Here is a 25284-nt window from a genome sequence, read left to right as displayed (position 1 = left end):
CTTTTCAGGACTTGGTCATTTTACAGTATATTAACTTTTTTGCCATGCATATTTTTTTTTTCAAATGTTTTACCTTTAAAGTTCAAGAAATTGATACAACTGCTAAAATTGAACAAATTATACAAAATAAGTCCTCTTTTAAATTTCTGGTTTGAATTTTGAACTGAATGAATAATGCAATGAATGTTAAATATATACTGCATCATCATGCAGCCAAGCAATATGCTTTGGCAAAGTGTATTGCTTGGCTGATGATGCAGTATATATATAACATCCATTTGAATTTTCTAATTTCGATTTATTTTCAGGTCATTTGCCAACATGACCCTGTCCAAGATCTGTTGTATAGGGGCAGGGTATGTAGGTGGGCCGACATGTACCATCATTGCAGACAAATGTCATGATGTGACGGTAACCGTTACAGATCTTAGTCAGGAAAGGATCAACCAATGGAATTCCGACAATCTCCCCATCTATGAGGTATAAACATGATAAACCAGCAATTATTCTGTTTTTAAGTACAATATGAACTATGAGCATTATATGGGTTATTTCCACATACATTCTTGCATAATTTAGTAAGAGAAAATCTTTCTACTTGAAATATCAAACAGATATTCGTTGTTGCATTGAAGGAACTGTAACATTTAAAACATGATCAATAGTGCAAGTCATGTGTGTAGGAAGGCTACTAAAGGAAGGAATTTTAAGTGTTATAAACCAAGCGGACTAGTGTTGCCTACCTAATTTACTATTAAATATGATGAAATACAGACATATTCTGCAACTAAGAGGAAACTTAATCTTGTTATAACTTGAGAACAATTGTCTTTAATTTCTACCTGTTTATAATTGTTCTTTGACATCTTGGCTAGCCAAGGGTGACGATCCACTCCTCTTCTCTCATCACTGATGGGAGTTAGCGATGGACACTTGGCTAGCAAAGATGGTACTTTGAATACAGACCCAATTTGAAAATAAGGATCATTTAACATAAACAATTATTGCTATTTTTGAGATTAATATGATGATTTAGCCACCTGAGGATTACAATATTCACCGATTTTCCAAGCCATCTGAGAGCATCTGTGAACAGAAAAAGCATAGGTCCCTGACCCCCCCCCCCCCCCCCCCCTTCCACCTCGTATCTATGTGCCTAAATTTTATGTTCACCTGAGTGAAAGTTTGTTGCAGATGAAAAACTTCTCAGAGCTAATTGTATCATTGAAAGTTCTCAATCTATTTTAGTCCAGTGTAGAAAAAATAAATCCTTATGTTCATCTGAAAAATCACAAGATGAACATATTGTAGTATTTTTCTAAAATGTGGATCCCGACCACTCAGACATCTAGGAATAATTCAATCATATAATAATGCAGTTTATGTCACAGGTACTTGTAACATTATAAGAGAGATGTATAGTGGGGTATTTTTGTGTGGAACGAAGATTTTGGGGTTTTCACGATTTTCTCGTATGGTACACATGATGAATAAGTGTAATAAATATAATTTGTGAAAAAAAGGTCCAACAGACCTCAAGGTTGAATTGCGGGGGGGGGGGGGGGGGGGGTTCCTGTCCACAAGTACCTGTGGTTTATGTGTCCTTTATTTACTTACTCTGTGCCTTTTGCAATTCATCATCGATCTGTTTGTTTGATTGTATAAATTTATTATAAAAGTTTGGAAAAACCCTATGTTAGTTTAATTAAGACAGCACAATGGAACTATGCCATATGGTGTTGATTGTGCTATGTTACTGGATAAAAATCAAGGAATAGGAGACTTCATTATTTAAAAATGTATTGTGTTTGTCATAAAAAAGGATCTTAATTCCACACTAGCTATATTATATGTAATAAATGCAGTTTCGGTGGTAATGCACATTCCCTGCCAAATTTATTCAATTACTGAATATCAGATATATGTATATGCACCTATCAGCTTTCGAAAAGGTTGCATGAAGAAAACTGAAATTGACTTTTTTTTCTGTTTCTACATTAGCCTGGTCTTGATGAAATTGTGCATAGAAGAAGAGGAAAGAATTTATTTTTTTCAACAGATGTCAAAAAAGCAATCATAGAAGCAGAACTTATCTTTATATGTGTCAACACCCCGACTAAAAACTTTGGACTTGGTAAGGTAGGTGTTTAATTATGACTGGGACACACTTATACCTACACTTGATCTGGTATATAAAATTTTATTTACCTGAGCTTAAAGCTTGTGAGATTTTTTTCTGATTAGAGTTTATCCACTGCTTGTCCAATGTCTGTTCTGTTTTCATACTTTTTTTTCCATTTTTGATGAATTCTCTGAAACTAGTAGATGAATTTTAATCTTCCTGGCAACAAATCATCTTTGGATATGAAGGACTGTGCCTGCTATTGAGTGAGATAAAGGATAGTGAAAATAGAATGTGCTTATCGGTACTTAAAAATCTCCATTTTAGATCAAGCAAGTCTGAAAGATCATTGAAACTAATGTAAAATCTTCTTAGCAGTCTACAATTGGTCATGTTTATATGTTTTAAAACATCCTAATGTAATGTACATTCAGATATATTCAGATCATGACCCATGGGCTTTGGGGGAGTCTGAAAAGTTTTAATTTGTTCAAGGATGTATATGTGTAGGAAATCTGTTGTCAAAATCTTCTTAAGTTCTCTTGAACAACAAGGTATAATTTCTGAGATTGATATGGAAGCAATCTGACATGTAAATGAGCATTCAGTTTGAAAATTCATAATCCTAGGGTTAGCATAGGGTCTCATAAGGAATTGATAATTTTACTGACAGAGGAATATTTAAGTGGAATCTTTAAAGATTTTTTTCCTACAGAACAGCAAGGATACAATATGCATTCAGAATTTTACAGTTAATGTAATTAATGTGCATTTTCTGCAGATTCAAGTTTGCTTAGTCATCGCCCTTTGACAATTTGATAGAGTTGTTAATACATTAGTTGACAAGTATCAAAACAATGTTGCTGAAGGTATTGCATTGTCAACAACTGATGGGAAAATTTTGAACATTGGTTCAATTTGATTTTATCTCAGAAGTATTTTTCTTAACCAAAGCAAATTGTTAAAATTCAACAAAGTATAGCAAACAACCAATATAAGAGATTTAATAAAGATACAGTAGTTATAATATTTTTTAAAAAGCAGCAACATCTCTTATTAACATGACATCAGGTAGTGTAGATTCAAGTTCATGCAGATTTAACTCTGTGCCTTGTGTTTATATTAAATATGAAGAAAAAATACATGTATTACAAAAAAATGAGATTTGATCAGTAAAATTTTCATTTAATTTTGAAAATATGATGTATGAATTGTTTTAAGAATTGTGTTCAATTTTGATAGGGTAGAGCTGCTGATCTGAAGTATGTGGAGTCTGCAGCCAGAATGATAGCAGAGGTGGCTAACCAGTCTAAGATAGTGGTGGAAAAAAGCACAGTACCAGTAAAGGCAGCCGAGAGTATATCTAACATACTGAAGGCCAATCACAGGACAGGAGTGCAATATCAGGTAAGTACATAGTTGGAAATTGAAGGCCAGTCATGGACAGAAGTGCAATGTCAGGTAAAGTAAGAATATGCCCTTGTACTGAAGGTCAATCACAGAATAGGAGTGCAATATCAAGTAAAAATTCAGATAAAGTTTAACATATTGAAGGCCAATCTCAGGACAGGAGTGCAATATCTTGGAAATTATAAACATACCTAGGGACTGAAGGTCAATCACAGGACAGGAGTGCAATATCAGGTAAGAACATACCAGTTGCTAAAGGTCAATCATAAGACAGGAGTGCAATATCAGCTAAGAACATATTTAGGTACTGAAAGTAAATCACGGGAGAATAGTGCAGTATCAGGTAAGAACATACCCAGGTACAGTCAAACATACTTAAGGCCTATCACAGGACAGGAGTGCAAAATTAGGTAAAGTAAGAAGACGTCCAGGTACTGAAGGACGGTAGTGCAATATCAGTTAAAGTCAAACATACTGAAGGCCAGTCACAAGACAGGAGTGCAATATCAACTGACAAGTAAAGTAATAATATACCCCAGGTACTGAAGGTCAATCACAGGACAGGAGTGCAATATCAGGTAAGAAGATAACCAGGTACAGTGAATGTCAAACATACTGAAAGCCAGTCACAAGACAGGAGTGCAATATCAGGTGACTCAGAAAATTTACAGTATAGTAAAGTAGTAGGGGAAAATAAATTTGCATGTGCAAAGGTGCATCTTTACCTCCTCAATAATTTATTATCTCTTTTCAGAGAATCTTAAATGTTTTTGATTTTCCACCAGATCTTATCCAATCCAGAATTCCTTGCTGAAGGAACAGCAGTCAATGACCTTTTACACCCAGATCGAGTTCTGATTGGTGGAGAACAGACAACAGAAGGAAAGGAGGCGGTAGAATCTCTCTGCTGGATTTATCAGCACTGGGTACCAAAGGAAAACATCATCACAATGAACACCTGGTCATCTGAACTGTCAAAACTAGTGAGACTTGTTACTGACCTATAAATATTAAGTTTAATATACAAGTATTTTACAAAGCATGCTCATTTGTATGGACATAATGTAGGGAAAGCTTTGCATTACCAAAGTTTTGATTGGTTTGAAATGATCTGTAGGCAGCCAATGCATTCCTAGCCCAGAGAATCTCCAGTATCAATGCCATGTCAGCCATTTGTGAGATGACAGGAGCAGACGTCACAGAGGTCGCACATGCAGTTGGGACTGACACAAGGATTGGCAATAAGTTCCTGAAAGCCAGTGTGGGTAGGTCATGAACAGCTGCATTTTAGAAAGAAAATCTGCACTAAAGTAGAAACTCAAAGTGATGATTGTCTATTCATTCACACTTATTTGTGATGCAATGATATATTTTTCAGACTACAAAGCACATATTCACAGAAACTGAAACACTGCACTTATGCATTTTTTAAGTCACTAAGTCAAGGTCATTCATATGAACATACTGTACATAGCTCTGACTTTTCACTTTTCTCATACATGGTTGTTCAAGCACTTCTATTTTGATGGTTTCTGTTTTAAACTGGGAAATTGACCTGGGTTTACTAAAGACTCCATTACTGCTTATTGAGACCTGTGATTGGAGTTCACACATGTTACAGGCTTTGGTGGATTTTCAGGCTTTGGTGGTAGCTGCTTCCAGAAGGATGTACTTAACATGGTGTACCTGTGTGAGTGTCTGAACCTACCTGAGGTGGCTGATTATTGGCAACAGGTAAGCAGGCGAGAGAAAATCACTTGGAGGTGTTCTTCAATTCATTTGTTTGCTACATGTACTTGATGATTCATAATTTACATTTTGATTTTTTTTTGTTTTGTTTTTGAAATTGTACAGAATAGTTCTAATTAAATGTGGAATATGCAACTACCAAGGGAATTTAACTATATGTTGATTACTTCACTGGTAGCAAACTTGTGAATGTACAATAATTTACATGTGGTTCATTTGCTTTGCATGCATTGTTACCACCCTTCTTTACTGTAAAAAATAAATCTTCACCCATGAAATGTGAATTATTTTTTTAAAAATCCCTATTAAAGAAAAGTTTTTGTGGGTAATTACATACAAGCTACATGTATATGTCATATAGTCCAATGCTTCCAAGAAATTCTTTATTTCAATGATGTTTTTCACAAGAAAATTTTAGATTTGTAATTATTTCATATTAGTCATAGAAAAACAAAACAACTAGAATATTTAAATCAATTGGATTTATATGTAGGGTTTGATTTATTAGTTACATTTATTTCACTATTTTATAGTATTATTCTAGGCTGGATTTTCAGGATAGACCACCAACCACTAGTGAGGAATAATTAAGGAATGTTTTTAAGTTTTGTGTGAGATATTGGTGTGTAAATCACACAGACTTGTCACTAGGCATATTTCATGAAGCGCGCTAGTGCTTCATGAAAAATATGCCCACGTGCAAGTCTGTGTGATTTACACACCAATAATTAACACTAAACTTAAAAACAATCCCTATATTTACATTTTACATGTTCAAAAGCACCAAAAATATACTCAATGTTTGAATTATTCGCTGCTCTATATCGTTACATTTTTAATAACGTCTCCGTGGCTCATTGTGACATCACTTTAACTTGAGTTTCTCTGTGCATATTTCTACACATGAGTATACATGAAAATGGCATTCAAAGCAATTTCACACTTGGTATAGTAGAAAAATATAGCAAATGTAAATATACTGAATTAGCTCTAATTGCATTGCAGTAAATTTGCCATAAATATTAGACTTCTGTTTCAAATTTTCAGGTCATTAACATCAATGAATATCAGAAGAGAAGATTTGCCAATAGAATCATTGAGTGCCTGTTCAACACTGTGACAAATAAGAAAATTGCAGTGTTTGGATTCTCATTCAAGAAAGACACAGGTGATACTAGGTGAGAATTGATTAAAATACAGCAACTCGAGATCAAACTCATGTTTTTTGATGTTAGCATATACTGTACATGTAGTAGTCACTAAGTTCAAACTCAAGTTTCTTGATGTGAGCATACAAACATGTAGTAGTCACTCAAGTTCAAACTCAAGTTTCTTGATGTGAGCATACAAACATGTAGTAGTCACTCAAGTTCAAACTCAAGTTTCTTGATGTGAGCATACAAACATGTAGTAGTCACTAAGTTCAAACTCAAGTTTCTTGATGTGAGCATACAAACATGTAGTAGTCACTCAAGTTCAAACTCAAGTTTCTTGATGTGAGCATACAAACATGTAGTAGTCACTCAAGTTCAAACTCAAGTTTCTTGATGTGAGCATACAAACATGTAGTAGTCACTCAAGTTCAACCTGCTCTCGAAACTTATTACATGTATGTAGCTAAATTAATGAAATGTTATTTAAATCTATATGTACCTGAACACTTGGAATGCATTTTCTTTACCCAGAAAAAAAAAAATAATAGAGGTAATGAAGAAAGAGATATGACCCTTCTTGATTTGAACAGTTCAAACCAAGATAATAACATTCATTCCAAAGATAATGTAACAAAACGGCATAGCTAGAATTCATGGATATTGGATAAGATCCAAAATCCTTAATAACAAGAAAAACATTTTTTATTTGATACATGGTACATGTATCAAATTTTATGCAAACCTGCTGCAGGTAAAACACATTGGAGTGAGCTTCTAGAAATTGAAATTAAGGAATGGAAAAAAATTCACATAATACCCTTCAGAGTAACAAAAGACTGTTAACTCCAATGGTTCCAGTATAGGATTATAAACAAAATTTTAGCAACAAATTCATTCCTATTCAAAATTAAGAAAAATGACTGTAAGTTCTGCAGTTTTTGCCACACCGAGGAGGAAACAATAGAACACCTTCTGTGGGAATGCAATAGTACACAAATTTTTCTAGAAGAATTTGTTCATTTACTTGAAGATAAGACAGGTCTAAAGATTAGAGTTACTAAGAAATCTTTTATTTTAGGGTTTATTGATGAAAACACTGATGTTCAAAATGCTATTCTTCTTTGGCTTAAATATTATATTTATACTGCAAGATGCACCCAGAAACCTATTAATGTACATACTGCAATATCACAAATGAAATTTCATTATGAAACACAAAAATTTATTTCCTATAAGAATGGTGGAAAGGAAAAGTTTGATACCCAGTGGAACAGGTGGAACCTACTATTCTCTTAACTCTCACCCTCTCTCTCTCTCTCTCTCTCTCTCTCTCTCTCTCTCATAAAATAAAAACACACTTCTGCTTCTGAAACTTGATGTATGTATATAACGTTATGTATGTTGTGTGAATAAAAAAAAAAAAAAAATAAATAAAAAAAAAAAAAAAAAAAAATTTTATGCAAACTTTTCATTACATTTAGACTTACACCATTACTTGAAATACATATAGTAGCTGTAGCAGAGGAAACTGATATTGAGTGGACCCCATACTCCTGTTGTGAGGGGGTTTGTACATAGCATTGCCTTTTTCGTTGAGAGTAACATGAATACCAGTACTAGAAGAAAAATTGTGTTGGTCTCCCTGATGAAAACTAAAAAGTCAGGATTTTTTAAATTTTGGTTCAAACCTAACAGAAACCTTAATACAATGTATTTGTGTATTATTTTGGTGTGTGATCCTAACATTTCTATTTGCAGGGAATCGGCAGCAATCTATATTTGTAAGTACTTAATGGACGAGGGTGCTAACTTGAGAATATATGACCCCAAAGTCACAGAGAAGAAAATATTTGGGTAATTGAATGGTTGATTAATGAAATTGTTCAACTGTAGTATAACAGTATTTCATTCTGTAAAAGTTTTGACCCACATTAAAAGTAATCTGATACATATTGTTTGTCTTTTTTATCCATTAATGATTTTTTGCCAATTTTATTTTATTTTTTTAGTGAATTAACAAATCCTATGATGTGTGAAGATCCAGAAAGAGGTATAAAAATAATCCTGTAAAATGAAAGAAAATATTCAAGACCTATAAATTGAAATGAAAATTAATAAGCAGCACTGACTGGTTTCACCGGTTTTCATGCAGACAAATTTGATATTGAAAGTAACATTATCAAAAATGCTAGTGACATTAATTATGTTCATAAAAAATTAACAAATGATATAAGAATTCTCAGTTGTTATGAATGTATCCTTCATTTTACTTTGACAGTGAAGGAATTGGTAACAACATACAAAGATCCGTATGAAGCTGCAGAAGGAACTCATGCATTAGTTATCTGTACGGAGTGGGACCAATTTACAGTAAGATGATTATATCTCCTATAGGTGTCAGTAATACTGATATGGAACATCCACAATAAAAACTGATTTGTCTATCCATTGTCTCACATACACTGTATGCTTTATACTGACCAATTTTTTTTTTTTTAATTGAGGTTCAACTTTTCAAGCAGTGGACTTTAAAGAGGATTTTTTTTTTAGTTCTCCCAATCAAATATTAAGATATCTGTAGTGCTGTTGTATTCGTAATAACTGTTATAGAAATATTGACTCCTGAATTGATTAAGAAAAACTTACAAAGTTAACATGGATACCTATCCTTTACAGTTGAACTTCATTAACCCTGACGCTTGTGTTCCATAACATATCATCCAGATTGATGAGATAAATAAAAATAAATATTATCAGTTTTATGTTGTCTTGTTTCAGACACTAGACTACAGCAGAATCTATGAGAAGATGTTAAAGCCTGCTTTTATTTTTGATGGCCGACTCATTTTGGATCATGAAGCCCTGATGAAGTTAGGCTTTCAAGTAGTGACCATTGGAAAGAAGTTGCAGCGTTCCAACGTTCACCGACCTTTTTCAACATCCACTCAGAGCTGACTACGCTGTTAGATGTAGTGAGACTGTGATAGATCTGGCTTTATTCACGCAATTGCTAACCTAGAGAGCTATTGCTTCAGAAATGCATAATAACACTTCTGCAATAATCATTTCAATTCATGTCATGTTTTATTTTTTCTTGTATTAGACTTTGTGCATGGGATCATGCTTTTAATGTAAAAAAATAATGCTTTTTTTTTCTTTAACATAGCCTATATTTAGAGAAGAGGTCATATTAATAATTATACATGTACTCTTTGAATGTTACATTTATTTGAGGTTATATTGTATCTCTTTTATTTTTTTGGTTGCATTTATGTTTTACATTTCCTGAAAAAATTGTGAGAGAAATCTATGGATTACTTTTCAGTGCCATAATCATAAAAGGGATGTACATCGAACAAGTATTGCATTTTCATTTTTCCATTATTTGTTGTGTGGTTATAACAATGAAGAAATAATATGTCTAAGATTCTAATCTGGGTTTTAAAAAAACTTTTGCCTCCTCGAAGCATTGAAAACTGCCAAGTTCTATTTTTTATGGATTTTTATATTTTTGTAACTAAACTTAATCAAAGTTAGGCATTGAATAGTTGATCAATATATTCATTATTTTGTTTATAATCAAATGTATGTATGATTTTGATAACTTATCCAGAGATTGAGTACCTCCATGGTTTAACTACACTGAGAGTTGAATCTACTTTGTACAATGTAAATCCACACATCAGAGAGTATTTATAATTTTATATGTATATTAACACTAGATTTAAACTCATAGATTAAGATTAAATTCATTGTAATGTTCTTTCTCAAAATCTGGTTTATACATTGACTCAATTAATTATTAGAAGTTTCAGTTCTCATGGCATTTACTTTAATTTTGATGTGTTTTTGTGGAGCCTATATTGTACAGTCAGACACCAACATCTCGCACATGACAGGACAGATTTTTTTTTCAATTTATACCAGTCCATTTTATTTTTAAGTTGGGACTCAAATTTATGATTCAAGGACCTGCTTTCACATACAGTTGTATCCCAAGATTAGATGTGCTTGTGTTCAAGATAACAACGATCATTAGTATATGAAAACTTTCAATAGAAAAGACTATTTTCAGTATTTATGATGTAGTTATATTAAAAATATATTTAATCTCACAAAAGAATTAAGTTGTTGTGTAGATTGTTTTGAAGTATTATTGTAACCAAAGATTAGGAAAATATATACATGTTTGATAATACTATTTTTAAAGGAAGTACACTATAAATTTTTTTGGCTTTTAAGGGTTGTTCTTTATTGTATAAATTTGTTATTTTTTTTTGTATAAAACATCAGTTAAGTCTGTGATCTACAAGATAAATCCATTTTAAAGAATTGTATGAAGAAAGAATCATTAGTTAATACATGTACTAAAGTGTTGAAGGATGGGATCTATGTAAGTGAGTGTATAGCATCATGTGATATACAGTACTTTCTACGCATGCCTTATTGTACTGGCTTATTGCAGTTTAGTATTGCATTTTATATATGTATATAATTATATAAATGTATAAATTAATGATTTAGAAAAATTCTGTCATACATTGTTGATTTATGTATTTTAGTCAAAGCATTGTTGTTATATTGAAACCAGATGTTTTGTTTATTGTCAAAACATCACACAAACTGAATATCCAGAGGACAAGATTTTGATTAAAATCAAATATTTCTTGCTGATTTGAAAGTACAGTAGATACATATATATGTAGTTAACTTGAATATAAAATGAAATCAGATGTGTAACTGGTACTTAGTTGGAATAAAATGACCCCATAGGATACATGCATGTATTTGTATTTGATAGGGATGTTGTTGAAGAGCTATACATCAAAACCATTGATTTATCAATATACCTAAAGATTAAGAGCACTAGGTACACATGTTAGTAGTCCAACAGACCCTACCTGTACAAATGTTTATTAGAAAAGGACCTATACCAGTGCAATTGAGCTCCACACATTATGATGTCATAGGATTCATAATTAATATGAACTTGCACAAGAACTGTTAGATTATAGATACTACGTACTCAGTTTTTAAAACGTTTTTGCTTTTCTGATCTATTGTTGTTGTTTTTTTTTCATTCAGACATATTAATTTTTTTTTATCATTATCAATATTTGAATATTTTAATTTTTGTTGACCAATTTTTTGTTGGCCAAATGTCAAATAATAAGCAATTCATACAAATGTGTACTTGTACATGTATTTGTTGTTTTAAATTTAAAAATCTGTGTAGATAATGTTTTGTTTCTAATACATGTACATCTGTGTAATGTTATACATGCATCTTGCCACCTTCCTAAGCATGGAAGTTTTGCATTTACATCTGACAATTTTTATGAATCTAGCTATACATCTTTTTGTATATACATGTATATGTACAATGTAGATTTTGGTTTAAGAAGAAAAGACATAAACCAAGATATAGTGTCTCTGCATTTTTTTCTCAAAGAGTTAAAATGAATTACATTTAACATAGGGTTATCATCACTGATGAGTGAAGAGGAACCAACAGAATGGGACTTTTTTTAATATACAGGAATAAATAAGTCATGTGGTTGGGAGTAAATAAGTCATGTGGTTTTTAAGTGCATCATAATACAACTTCTCCTTTATAGGAAACAAAGAGCAGTCTATGTATGGCAAACATAACACAGGAGAGTATTATCAGTCTTCACTATCCTCACAATGTTGGGGATCTGGAGTCCATTCGTGGCTGATCACGCATAGACCACTGATGTTGTGAGGATGCATCTAGACAGGTCTGAAGACCATAAACAGACAAATGTCAAAATTTCAAATTGGTGTATCTTTTAATTGATTTAATTTTGACAATTAAAAAAAAAATTCACCATGTGTTTGTAAAAGTATTAAACAAGCCTGCAGCTTTTTAAACTCCGTGACTGTTAAATAAAAATCAAGATATTCAAATTTTAAACTTTGAATGAAGTCCGTTTCTTGGTTTTCAGCTCATTTGGGCTGAAGGTGATCAAAGTTAAACATAAAAATATGTAGGGGGGGGGGAGGGGGGGATCTGCAGATGTAGAACAGCAGGACCATAGAAACTCAGGGGAGCAATGTGGCCTATAGACCTCCTGTTCATTATACTTACAGAATATGTATTCCTCAATTTCATTTAGAGACACACATTGACTCGCTGTGTATAAGTTGTTCCTCAGTTCACATGGAGATTATAAGTTTTGTTTTAGTAGCTAAGAAAAATATTCAAGAACACAGATTTCAATTTTGTAATCTTCAAAATTTATTTTCGGTAGAGTTTCATAATTTTCATATTCCTAGAGCGTTTCTGACTATAATGTTACTAAAACATGTCTACAAACTGATTTTTATCTGAAATATATATATATATAAGAATTTGGAGTGTTTTTGATTGCGTTCATATACTTGCCCTTTCATGAACTAAAAATTATCCTTACTATTCAAGGGAAGTGACAATATGATTAATAAAAGCTATTCAAACTATACTCAAGAAAAGTTCTTTTTTTTTTTTTTTTTTTTTTTTTAAATGGTAAAAAAGCAAAACGTATAGTCGATGTGTTGTCAGTGATGTGAGCATACCTTCAAATCAAACACATCCATGCTTGTCATTGAGTATTTAGAGTTTTCATGTAAATTCAAGGCACTAAACTGAAGCTTTTTTTTTTTCAAATAAAAAACAGACGCAAACTAGTAATGGAAGTTTTACCAAGCCTTTTTAATTACAATCCTTGTAATGAACTTCCTCTATGTTTTCACGAAGTATAGGCAGTTTATTCTTTTAGGGAAAAAAAGAATGTTTTTAAAAGTTTGTGATGCTAGAAGAAGACTATTCATAAAGTGCATTTAGTAGTGATGGGAAATCGGAATTTTTTTCATAATCGATTATCGAAATAATCGGATGCACTATAATCGATTGATTTCAAGTATTTAATTTGTTCATTTTTAAATGAAGAATAAATGGGTAAAAAATTCAGGAATGATTTCTGAAATGCACTTTTGATTTATTTTGTATCATTATACTCATTTATTAAATTATTACTTAGTTACATTCATAGAAAAATGAATGAAGAATTCATACTGATAGGAATAATTTGCTTTTAACTAATATTTTGATTAATTGATTATCAAAATTATAATCGATTATCTATAATCGGGGGCCATTTCGATAATCGATTAATTGGTACATCACTAGCATCTAGGCAATGCGAACTTTAACGAGGTTCGTTCCTGAGCTTTTGAGCAGATTTTTGTTTAGACCTCTATTCAAAAAACTCTGCATCAATTTTTCTATTTCAAAATCTTTACAGTCTTGTTAAGTTTGGATTCCTATTTTACATGCAGCCTGCACACAGAGTTGTTTTGTGCAGTGAAATGTTTTATGCTGGTCCTATATAATATATTAAATTAACCGTCATGAATTCTATTATCATATTGGACAAATATAGCAAATATATTGTGAAAGTCCCTGGGAAAAAATAACCCACTTTAGGCTAAAAATTAACACTATTTTAGTTATATCTAAAGATTAACATCACAAACCCCGACTTTTAATTTTATTTTCTTAATATACAAGATAATTTTAACCATTCTGTTTAAATTCAGAAAAGTGTCATTACTTTCAAATGATTTCATTGCTTGTTAAATTTTTAATGCAAGAAAAATGACTTTTTTTTAGTGCAAAAAGGTCAAACAATTGACTATGCGAAGTAATTTGAAACGTTTGTTGTCACAAATTTTAAAGAGACTATTCAAGAAGAAAACAGACTGTGTTTGTTCCAATAATTTATTTGGATAAAAAATATTAGAGAAAAAACTTTGAAAATTTATTTATGTGTAAGACGTAATTACAGTGCAAAAAGGTCATATTAAATGCCCTGTAGCGCCAAAAGAAGCGCATTGACCCCCATTTTTGGTTTTGATTTTTAATTAAGTTATGTGTATAGATTCCAAAAATATACTAGATAAAAAATTCTCAATACTTTTGATAACAGGATCCGTAGTAAACGCACCAATGCATATAACTAACGTCACAAGTAGACGACGTCATAGTGGTTATGACGTCATAATAGTCTAACATAAGCACAGTTTGGTCGTCAGGCAATAACAAAATGGGTCTGTTCCAAAGTTGCATGCGGAAGAATAAAGTGGGCATCCTGTCAGATGAGGAGGAAGCTGCCTACAAAAAGATAGAGAAGGTGAACAACGAAGATGTGGAAGAGGAGGTTCACACTCGGACTCCAACTCTCCTAGATGTCATGTTTTGTGTGACATCAAATAAGGTTCATAGCGATTCCAATAATATCGAAGACATTAGATCAGAGGTTATCAAAAAGAGTGAGTTGGTGCACCCCACCTACAAGTCGAGTGTTCCCAAACTACCTCCAATCAATGGGAACATCATGAGAATCCTGATTCTTCCAATTGACGACGAGGCCGATTACCAGAAGTGGAAAGGTAAAATAAAATCTATTTAAACTTCTCAATTAATTTTGTTATGAAATTCATAATGACTGATATTATGTATAAATATTATTCGATTGCAGATGAAACTCACAAAGTTCTTCGGGAGAATGGTCTCTTGAAAGAAGACAAGCTGGCGGAAAGAAGAAGAAAACTGATTGAACGGGGCAAACTGAAAATCTAAAAAAGAAACAAATACATTATCATAATGTAGTGAACAACATGGAAGTGAAAACGTCCAGCTATCATGTTCAAAAATATTTATTCATTTACCTGCATTTATCTGTTTATTGATTTATTTCATCCAATTATATTTTCATTCGTTTATTTTTTTGTGTGAGGACAGAGGGGACACCCGAGCTATTTTAACAGTTGACAAAATATTTGGCTTTAATTTGAATTATTTTCTTTGTTTCTTTGGATTATTTACTTATATTTGAAATTTTAAGGATGTGGGTCTCGAAGGCAGATCTGAGGCTCACACTGCTGACCAAATTTACTTTCTCAAAATTACTTTTTTGGTTTTCTTTTATAATCACATTGCAGAATTACCAGAACAAAATTAATTCACATCTTTCGGAACTTTCGACCCAGGGAATATCCATTCCGCGAACAGAAGGAATAGTGTTCCCTGTCAAAAACGTGAAATGATTAATATCTACTTCTATGTTTAGAGATGTGTAAAGTACATAAGTTCCGTTGTCCTCTCTTGTTTAATTTATAAATTTTCTGAAATAAATGTGTTTTTTTTTTATTTGAAAACAAAACAGGAAAAAAATGAACCGCTTCAGACTGAAGTGGTTTAGCTCACCTGGGCTGAAGGCTCGGTGAGTTTTCTGATCAAAATATATAGTCTGTTGTCGTTGTGGGGGGGGGGGCATATGAGGCAATCAACATTTCTGATTAAAGTCCTGTGCTACCCCAGATTTCGCTGCTTTATCATGTATAGCCCAAATATACTTCATGTAATGTATAGGAGCATAAACCGAATGCAATCAATTCATGGGGTTTCAACTTCATATGTTAATCAGTTAATGTAATGTATGGGTGCATATATCGAACGCAATCAAATCATCGAGTTTCAACCCAAAATTCGAAGAAAATGCACCACATTTTATTTACTAGATCTTTAAACATATTTTTCAAATATGATTTCAGCACTAAAAGACCAAGAGAAGCAAAGTTTAACATAGGAATCCCTAAGCTTTCAAATACCTAATTAAAACTTGAGTGGCAACAGGGGAATTTGTATCATACTGACGCATCTACGGCGTCATGGAACATTAAAAAAATTATGAAAAGAATTGCAAATGCATCCTTTTGTATTAATATATCAAGTTTTATTGAAATCAACACAAAACTGTTGGAGGAGTAGAATTTTGAAGGAATTTCACAGAAATTTCTATTTTAAGTAACCATGGCAATAATGTTTGTTTAAATCAAAAACAAAAACAATGAAACAATTACAAAGAATATTTTATCTTACTTGTGTACCAAAATTAGATAAAAACTTTTGAAGGATAGCATTAAAAATTTTATTAAATAAATAGAGACTACAGGCAGATCACAAACATGTTACCAATGCAAAAGCTCCTCTGACATTCAAGAGGTACATGTAGTGCAAGAAATGAGCAAAAACCCTGCTTAATATAAACCAAAGGCAAACACAGCTTAAATATAATGTAACAATAAAGGAAATGCATACTAGTATTTCAATGTATTGGTATCTTCACAAATTTTTTAACAATAATAGTCACATTAATTTTGGAATCATTTACAATGTTTAAATTGGCAATTAACGACAATTGCATATATTTTACATGTAATCACTAATAACAATAAGTTTATCATGGTCACACTCTCTTACATGGTGTGATGCATCCCATTCAGCTTACTGATCAATGATCAGTATTAACATGCATTTTAAGGTCCTTTACATCTTTAAATTCCACAGCACACTGAGTAACAACACATCTATAGGGTAATCTAATTCCTGAATGCTGAGCCATATGCATCTGAAGAAAACTGTTCATTGTGAAAGACTTCTGACAGATATGACACAAGTATTTGTTGTCGTGGCTTTTTATGTGATTGTTCAGTGAAGCTTTATTATCAAACTTCTGATGACAAATTAAACATGTGTCTGAGGACCAATTATGTTTGTCAACATGAATCTCTACATGCTGTTGAAATTTCACAGCTTTGGAAAATTGGACACTACACACTCCACACTGATAAACATCTATGACATTCTTCCCGTGGATAAGTTCATGTTTCTCCAATAAATCGCTTGACTGGAAGGTTTGTGAACATACAGAGCACATTAAACTCTGCGCTTTGTTGACCATATGAGATTTTTTATGAAGATTCAGTTGTGAGTAAGCATGGAAAGATTTGGAGCAAACATCACACTTATATGGCTTTTCACCAGAATGAATTCTCACATGAGTATATAGATGATCACTGAACTTGTAGGTTTTCCCACAGGTAGAACATTTGTAGGGTCTCTCACTTGAGTGTGATCTCATATGGCGACTGAGCTGACTCTTCTGAATAAAACTCTTGTTGCACTTCTCACAGGTGTATTCCTTTTCACCTGATGAAAAAAATGATTTATTCAATATAGGTATATTGTTTAGACAGATGCATCATTTTTGGAGTCTGTATTATTTATGTGACAGAATGTAGACTGTTGATATGAGTCATTTGTATGGATGGCAAAGGTTTACCTGTAGTTGCATTATACAAGTGGATGTACAGGTATGTCAGTGGCTCTGGTTTTTCACATATAATGGGTCTTGAGATGACTGAAGCGAGTTTACAGATAAGACTTTTGTGAAGAATGCTATGATAAGATGTGTTGAGTTGTTATGAATTTTTAAAATATGTGTTGCCTATGTAGATTGCATGCGACCTTAATGTTATGTGTGCAGAGGTTGTCAATCTGTCTACATGGTTGAGGTTACCCTTTTTTTTGAGTGTAGAGATGATAAGTATGGATCATGGCTATGTTTAACCTGTGTGTGATTTGTAGAATGTAGAGATGATAAGTTATGGATCATGGCTATAATTTACCTGTGTGTGATGTGTAGAGATGATCTGATAGACTTTAGTTTAACCTCTGTGTGATTTGTAGTGAGTGCAGAAGTGATCTTTGATACGGCCGTGGTTACTTGTGAGTGTTTTGTAGAAATGTTCTGTGATATAGCTGTATGAGACTTGTACTGACAGTAGCAATGATCTGTATAGATAAAGGGTGTACCTGTGTGTAGAAATGTTCTGTGATATAGCTGTGATTTATAAGTATGTGACTTGTAGTAAGTGTAGTGATGATATGGCCATGTCTTACCTGTGTGTGATTTGCAGTGGGTATCCAAATGGGCCATTTGTGTAAAGGTCTTTCCACACATGGTACACTGATATGGTCTAATCCCTACACAAAAAAGGTTACAAACAAATTGTAAAGAAGAAATCAGGATGTGCATAATTAAGTTTTTAATATACTAGATGGGATAATTTCAATCATTTAAAACAAAGTCAACACTATTAATTCCTAAATTTTGCAGTCTTCTTGGCTGTTGGAAGTTTCAGATCCAATGAATACCATCACAAACATCAGCCAGTCTTAGTTACCCCCTGATGGCAGAATTTACAGTAACAAATAGTAAAAGTGAGGTCTATAATTATGGGATTACATTTGTTTTCATGATTATTAATCCAAATTGAAAGATATGTATAACTAGATAATTTTTAAAAGATCAGCTAAATCAAGACTGTCCCTTTTTTAATGTCTAAGTCAGGTGTGTATAAAATTTTATTTACTTTGACATGTTCTATAACTGATGAGGGTTTTCTTTACTGATGACAAACGTTATACATGAAATCACTTACTGCGGCTGATATTGTGGATTGCAAAGCATTTACATTTCATTTTGATAAAATGAAACCTTGATTAATGGGATCATTTGTAAGGTACCTACTCATTAATAGGGATGGGTATCGGCAAAAATTTTGTATCATGATATATCAGTATTTTTTCTCAAGAATATCACGATAAATCGTGATATCTTTATACACAAATTTTACAACAATTTCAAAGGAATTTCTAAAATTTTTCTTAAAAATACGCTATAAAAACATAACTTTACTTTTTAAATTTTCATTTATTTAATATAAAGCATGTTTGGATGCCACTGTTTAACTGTTTCAACATTTTTTTTACACTTCCTGTAATTGTCATTCAATAGTTTGAACAAATAAATGAATAATTTCCGGAATTTATAGTTATGTACCAAATACCGGTATTTTAGTCTCCATATCACGATACGTATCACACAATAAAAAATCGCGATATACCGGTATACCGATAAAATCGCGCATCCCTACTCATTAAACAAAGAATTGCAATAGAACTGTACCAGACATAATCAAACACCAAAATTTATACTTCTCTCTTGTTATTATTTCCTAGAGCAGTCCAACTCTAGATACTATAAATAGTTCAAATTAGAATACTGAAAATGGTCTAGATACTTAACATAGACATTTCTAATTAAAACTTGATTATCAATATTGCACATTTTTGTTATAGCATTCTAACTTAGTAGAATTTTCCATATCAAATCTGGAGAACAAGCCAGGGAAACAGTAAATGCCCCCATCAGCACATCAACCATTTTAACAAGTGTGCACCTGACCAGTAGTTACCTGTGTGTATTCTTAAATGTCTTTTGAGGTGACAAACTTGAGTGAAGCCCTTTCCACAATCTTTGCAGACATTCTTTTTTACACCATGGCAGCGGACATGGAGATATAAAGTCCTCGAGTCTGGAAAACTCTTCTTACAATGTTGACAATTGTGTTCAGCATCTGTTTGTGAGCTGTCATTTATGTGGTCCTTAAGGTCTGTCATGTTTATTTTATGCACATTTCTAGCTTTTAACAACTGAAGAATGAAACCTGCAAAACAAAACAAGTGAAAAAAAGCAGTGATTGCTTCTCAGATTTCAATGTTTCAGAAATATTCAGCACTGTATTTACTGTATACAGGGAAATCCCCCCAAGCTTATTTCTGCTCCTTTCACCCTCAGAGGGCATTAGAAAAGAATTAAAAACTGGATGAATTCAGAGACAGAATTTAAAGTTTATGGTATTGGGACCAGGGCAAAATCCTTTGAAAGTGTGATGGGAAAAAATAACCCTGCATACAACATTTTAGTGAGACAGCCACAATATGACTGTTCTGATCACAAAGCTAAATACTTTAATAACTATTGTATAAATATATTGCTCATATTAAACAATTTTATATAAATCTTTGTCGTATTCAGATTAAAAGGTCTGTATCCGTATCCTCACACCACAGCTTGATCATAATCAGAGATTCCTTTGATCCCTCCCCCCCTTTCGGCAAGTTGTAAATCAGACGAATCTGGATTAGCTCACTAAACAATGCTAGTTTCCATTACCTACAAATGAGTGGTAAACAACTGGTTAGTTCTCATTCTTATTCCAGATAAAATGATGCAAAGATAAAGTATCTGGCTGTCATCACAACGGTGACGACCACATGCCGTCATGCGGAGTAGATCTACAAGACGAAGTTGTGGACTCCGATCCCGATATGAAAACATGGAGCAGTTTGCAGTTTGAACAGAAATAAGCGATTAATCTCCATTTAAATTTTAAGCATGGTCATCTAATGCTTTTTGATCTTTTTTTTTTTTGAAAAAAAAAAAAATAAAAGTAGTAATTAAGACTTTTTATCTCGTTATTACGACTTTTTATCTCGTTATTACGACTTTCTTACATGTATGTCTTAATAAGAACTTTTTAACTCGCTATTACGACTTAAGAAAGTCGTAATAATGAGATAAAAAGTCTTTAATACGACCTAAGAAAGTCGTTATAACGTGATAAAAAGTCGTTATTTCGACTTAAGAAAGTCGTAATAACGAGATAAAAAGATAAAAAGTCGTAATTACGAGATAAAAAGTCGTTATTACGACAATCTAATTAAAATTAGATGTTAGATCCGCTCGCATACTCGCTACACTAACGAGTATGCGAGCGGATCTAACATCTAATTTTAATTAGATTGTTATTACGACTTTTATTATTTTTTTTTTCCATTTTCCTTATTTGACCCTTCTAGGCTTTGTGGCAACGCACTTTGAATTTTTTTTTTCAAAGTGCGTTAAAATTGGGACAAAATCAACGCACTTTGAAAAAAAAATTCAAAGTGCGTTAAATTTGGGACAAACTCAACGCACTTTGAAATTTTTTTCAAAGTGCGTTTAGAGTGTTCATCACATTTATTTTACCATGGAGACACTTAAAGCACTTTGAAAAAAATATGTATAAAACAAAAATTCTGGACTTAGATTTTAGAAATAGAGAGCATTAATTTGTTATTTAGATTTTAGTAATAGAGAGCTTTAATTTGTTACATATCTTTCGAAAAACTTATAAATTTATTTACCCTCATCGAGAACGAGAAACGGGTAGGTCTCTCAGCCCAACTCTTTATCTTTCCTTTACATACATGTAGGTGTCGATAACAAATTGAAAGTTGGGGGGGGGGTAATTGAAAGTGGAATGGGGGACTAAATTAAAAACCAGTATGCCCCAATTTTCAATGCCTATATTATGTATATTTTTGCAAAAAAGGTTGGGGGAGGGTTAAGCCCCCTAGCCTCCCCCCGGTTCCGATGCCTACACGAATTAACTTCTATGGTTTGCATACGAATTGACTCCTTATACATGTATACGAATCGGTTTGTGTACGAATTAGTTGTAGGCGTAATTTAATGAATATTCATGAGGCGAGAAATAGTTATAACGGCAAATATCAGGAATTAAACTTTGCGCCCGTCAACAAAATGTAAATGAAATAACTTCAAGGTATTTGTTCACCATGTACATTTTATATTTGAACATCAAAACAACCCCACTTTCATTACTTTGTCTCTGCAAAAATCGCCGCTAGGGTCCCCGTGATTTTACACTGTTGTTTATTCATAGCCCAGAGTGGCAGCAATAGCCTGTGGCTATTGTGGCTATAAATAGCCACCGTCTAAAAAATCTTTTCTTGGCAAAAGTTAACCTATGGTAAAAAAAGAAATATTGTGGTTTTCTTTGGTTTGAACCCATGCAAGCGATAAAAAACTTACTGATATTTGATAAGTTTTTGAAGAAGATGGACGAAAAGCTAAGCAAAATGCTTGTGGTACGACAAATAAGAAAGTGAAACATTTTATTTCGATTATAAAAAAAATTTCTTTGATATTTCAGTTTACTTTAATTTATACTTTATGTCAATGTGATATTGCATTGCATTTCAATTTTTTTTTTTTTTTGATCATATGATTACATTTCGTTAATTTCGAATAAATTGTATTAACACCATGGTCTCCTTGTATGCATGTGTGTTGTGTGGGGTGGGGGTGGGGGTGGAGGAGGCTTATATAGCTTTGGGTCACAATGCTCACCTGAATCGTCTCGCACTGCAGACGACTCATATACTAAGTAGTGATAGTCTTTGAATTTCTCCTCTCTTTTTTTCAGACAATATGACATATACAACTACACAATGTCAGCGGTTTACTCTATACCACACAAGGAATATGAAGATTATTATTAATTTGACGTGTTCTACTCAAAAGTGAGATTTTAAAAACGAAATTCAGCATGAATTTGCGTGCTAAAACACTACTTGTATACATTTCCGCAATGATACCGTGGAATGCTTTTGAATCGGTGTCCTAGAATTTTAAGCATCATGTGGATTTATACTCATGATTAGAATAAATACAAAGGAAGATTTTTACTCCAGATCAGTTAAAATATAAAGGAAGTTTTTTTTTAATCTTTCAAATTTATAGTGTTACGTCAGTACAATTATAAAACAATGATAAAAGAAACTTTGCACTTACGAAATATACTACAGACCACTATGGTTCTGAGATACATTATCACATTATCTTAGATGTAAAGAAAATCCTCTGATTCTAGATAATTCTTAATGAACGTAAATGAAGACAAATTATAGAATAGAATAGAATAGGATTTATTACCAAATCAGGGCCCAATGGGCATAAACATATAACATGTATAATTACAGATAAGATAACAGACAGAATACAACATATAATGAAGAGCAATTCTTCCCATTTAGTACATTGGTGGTGTTTTGAGTTTCACATGTAGACATAGGTTGTCTTTATTTAAGATATATTTGTACTCTTAATTGATACAACTTAATGTGCAATGATGTGCATTACTATCACTAATATTATACATATAACTGAACACATAAAAAATGTCTGATACATCAACAAGAGGCAGCAAGAGACGGTGCTAAAGGATATACAGAAATCCACTTCTGCCTCATGTAGAATAAACAGATACATAATCTATGGAAATGAGTATTAAAAAAAAAAATAATGATAACAATAATAATAGTATAATAATAATAATAATAATTAAGAAAAAAAATGTATGTTGAATGGCATGTGTAAATTACATTAAACTGCAATGGACAGAGTCAGTGCTGAAGGATAGTATTATTATTTTAATTAATCCACTTCTGCTCAATGCAGAGTATACAACAACACACGCATATTAACAACATAACATACTGTAGTATAAGCATTAAATCAAAGTACATGTAAGTAAAGTCAAGATCAACATGTGACTTTGAATTTGTCTAACTACACATGACTTATAAATTCACACAAATTGCATAGCACATCAACATCTTCACAGTTCATTAACCATAAAAATTGGTTACTTTTAGACATACGTACTATTAAAAAGATGAGATCTCAGAGATATTGTGGAGAGTAAATTAATTCTTGATAGACTATGGCATGGACAACCCAAAAGAAAATGTATTTCATCTTCTACCTCTTTTAATTTACAATTGGGGCATATTCTCTCTTCTCTTGGTATACCATTATGTCGACCTTTTTCAATCATCAGATTGTGAGAAGAGATTCGAAATTTTGTTAAAATCTTCCTTTTCTCAAATTTTCTTAAGATTAATAAATAAGGTTCTAGCCCAAAGTTTTGTTTGATTGTGCAGTAAGTGTCTAACTTCCCACAAGTACTTAATTGTTCCTTCTTTTGATACCACTTTTCAAGAAAATATGAATTAAGAATGCGTTTACAATGATATTTAAAGGCTGATGTAGATGATTTCAGATGAGGCATTAACTGAGGAAGAAGTTGTTTGAATATATCAATAGAACCAAACCATGATAATTTGTTTTTGTTGAAATTGGATATTGAGGCAGAATATGCAGCTTTTAATAGAGGATATGTGTCATCCAAATTTTCTAACCTATGCCAGTAATTCAAAATATGCTGAACAATACTGAAACTCATAGGGTGTCTACCTAATTCAGAAAGAACAGCAAATTTTGTACTTTTGTTATTTACACCTAATAAAAATCTACAAAACTTGTAATGTAATTTCTCACAAAGTGATTTAGCATATAATTCATCCAGTGCAACAGGTCCATTTCTAAATCGTGCCGTAGTGGTGTTAAGCGCCCCCCAAATTTCACTACCGTAAAGTAGTATGGGTTTTATTGTATGATCATATACGTGTAAAGCTGTGTTTATTTTAGGGTTCAATGATAGGAAACTTTTTTGTAATTTAAAAAGTGCCTTTGTAGCTTTTTTGTAAAGTTCATCCTGAGCAAGTGTAAAACTTCCAGATGCAGTAAAATGAATGCCCAAGTATTTATAAGAAGCAGTACAATCAAGAGGTTCTTTGTTTAATGTGAAGTTTTCTTTCAGGTGTCTACCTGCTTTATTAAAAATTAGTACTTTGGTTTTCGAAATGTTTACATCAAGGCACCAGTCAGTACAAAACTTTTCAAGACAATTAAGTTTCTGTTGAAGACCTTTAGAAGACTTGGACAATAAAACTATATCATCTGCATACATTAGACAGTGAAGTAATTTGTCATTTAACTGAATATTGTCATCTGTAATATTACTGAAGTATTCTGGAAGATTGTTGATGAAAATTTTGAATAAATTTGGACTATCATTGAAAAAAATCGTTTTCCTATAAAGTTATTGTGTTGTTGATGTTGTTGTACGTATTTTCTCGTGCAGTATCTTAACTTGTTCATGTATCTTGTGGGTTAAATAATTACCGGGGTTGCCTGGTATTTCTAAACATTTCGTCACAGAATTTAAGTCTATATATGAACCTTCTGACTGCCTGGTATCTTATTAATAGACACAATTTTTATTATCATGATTACTATAGTAATACAAAGTATTATTATTTAAAAATTGTGTTCATAATTTTTCTGTTCGTTTTAAAATTCATTCATTTTAAAAGGTTTCAAAGAATAATCCAATGTAAGTATC

The 25284-nt window shown here is 32.3% G+C and overlaps 3 protein-coding genes across 5 annotated transcripts; 2 read left to right on the top strand and 1 right to left on the bottom strand.

Moving 5' to 3' along the window:
• Nucleotides 1-291: 291 nt before the first annotated feature.
• On the top strand, nt 292-11867 carry LOC133191868 (UDP-glucose 6-dehydrogenase-like). 2 transcript variants are annotated; one of them, XM_061327609.1, is made up of 11 exons: nt 292-480; nt 2002-2139; nt 3365-3529; nt 4318-4515; nt 4650-4797; nt 5172-5266; nt 6329-6459; nt 8194-8289; nt 8445-8485; nt 8714-8805; nt 9214-11867. In XM_061327609.1, exons 1-11 carry the CDS (start codon nt 322-324, stop codon nt 9388-9390), a joined length of 1440 nt encoding a protein of 479 aa, XP_061183593.1. In that variant the 5' UTR covers nt 292-321; the 3' UTR covers nt 9391-11867. The 2 variants fall into 2 exon arrangements, with proteins under 2 accessions (XP_061183593.1, XP_061183592.1); XM_061327608.1 differs by having other exon boundaries at nt 5154-5266.
• Nucleotides 11868-14543: 2676 nt separating this feature from the next.
• Nucleotides 14544-15596, top strand: LOC133192495 (uncharacterized). The gene is made up of 2 exons (XM_061328495.1): nt 14544-14889; nt 14979-15596. The coding sequence occupies exons 1-2, from the start codon at nt 14544-14546 to the stop codon at nt 15077-15079; spliced, it is 447 nt and encodes a 148-aa protein (XP_061184479.1). The 3' UTR covers nt 15080-15596.
• Nucleotides 15597-16414: 818 nt separating this feature from the next.
• On the bottom strand, nt 16415-20469 carry LOC133192494 (gastrula zinc finger protein XlCGF7.1-like). Of its 2 annotated transcripts, none has more exons than XM_061328493.1 (4): nt 20364-20469; nt 19603-19854; nt 18245-18328; nt 16415-17491 (listed from the first exon to the last, which is right to left on the bottom strand). In XM_061328493.1, exons 2-4 carry the CDS (start codon nt 19805-19807, stop codon nt 16794-16796), a joined length of 987 nt encoding a protein of 328 aa, XP_061184477.1. In that variant the 5' UTR covers nt 19808-19854; nt 20364-20469; the 3' UTR covers nt 16415-16793. The 2 variants fall into 2 exon arrangements, with proteins under 2 accessions (XP_061184477.1, XP_061184478.1); XM_061328494.1 differs by having other exon boundaries at nt 20368-20464.
• Between the last annotated feature and the right edge of the window lie 4815 nt (nt 20470-25284).

This window comes from Saccostrea echinata, unplaced genomic scaffold (genome assembly GCF_033153115.1).
Source record: "Saccostrea echinata isolate AGI-Se365-2 ecotype Australia unplaced genomic scaffold, CSIRO_AGI_Sech_v1 ptg000025l, whole genome shotgun sequence".
NCBI classification, from domain to species: domain Eukaryota; kingdom Metazoa; phylum Mollusca; class Bivalvia; order Ostreida; family Ostreidae; genus Saccostrea; species Saccostrea echinata.
The sequence above is the reverse complement of the archived record's forward strand: the minus strand, read 5'-3'. Positions and strand labels throughout refer to the sequence as shown.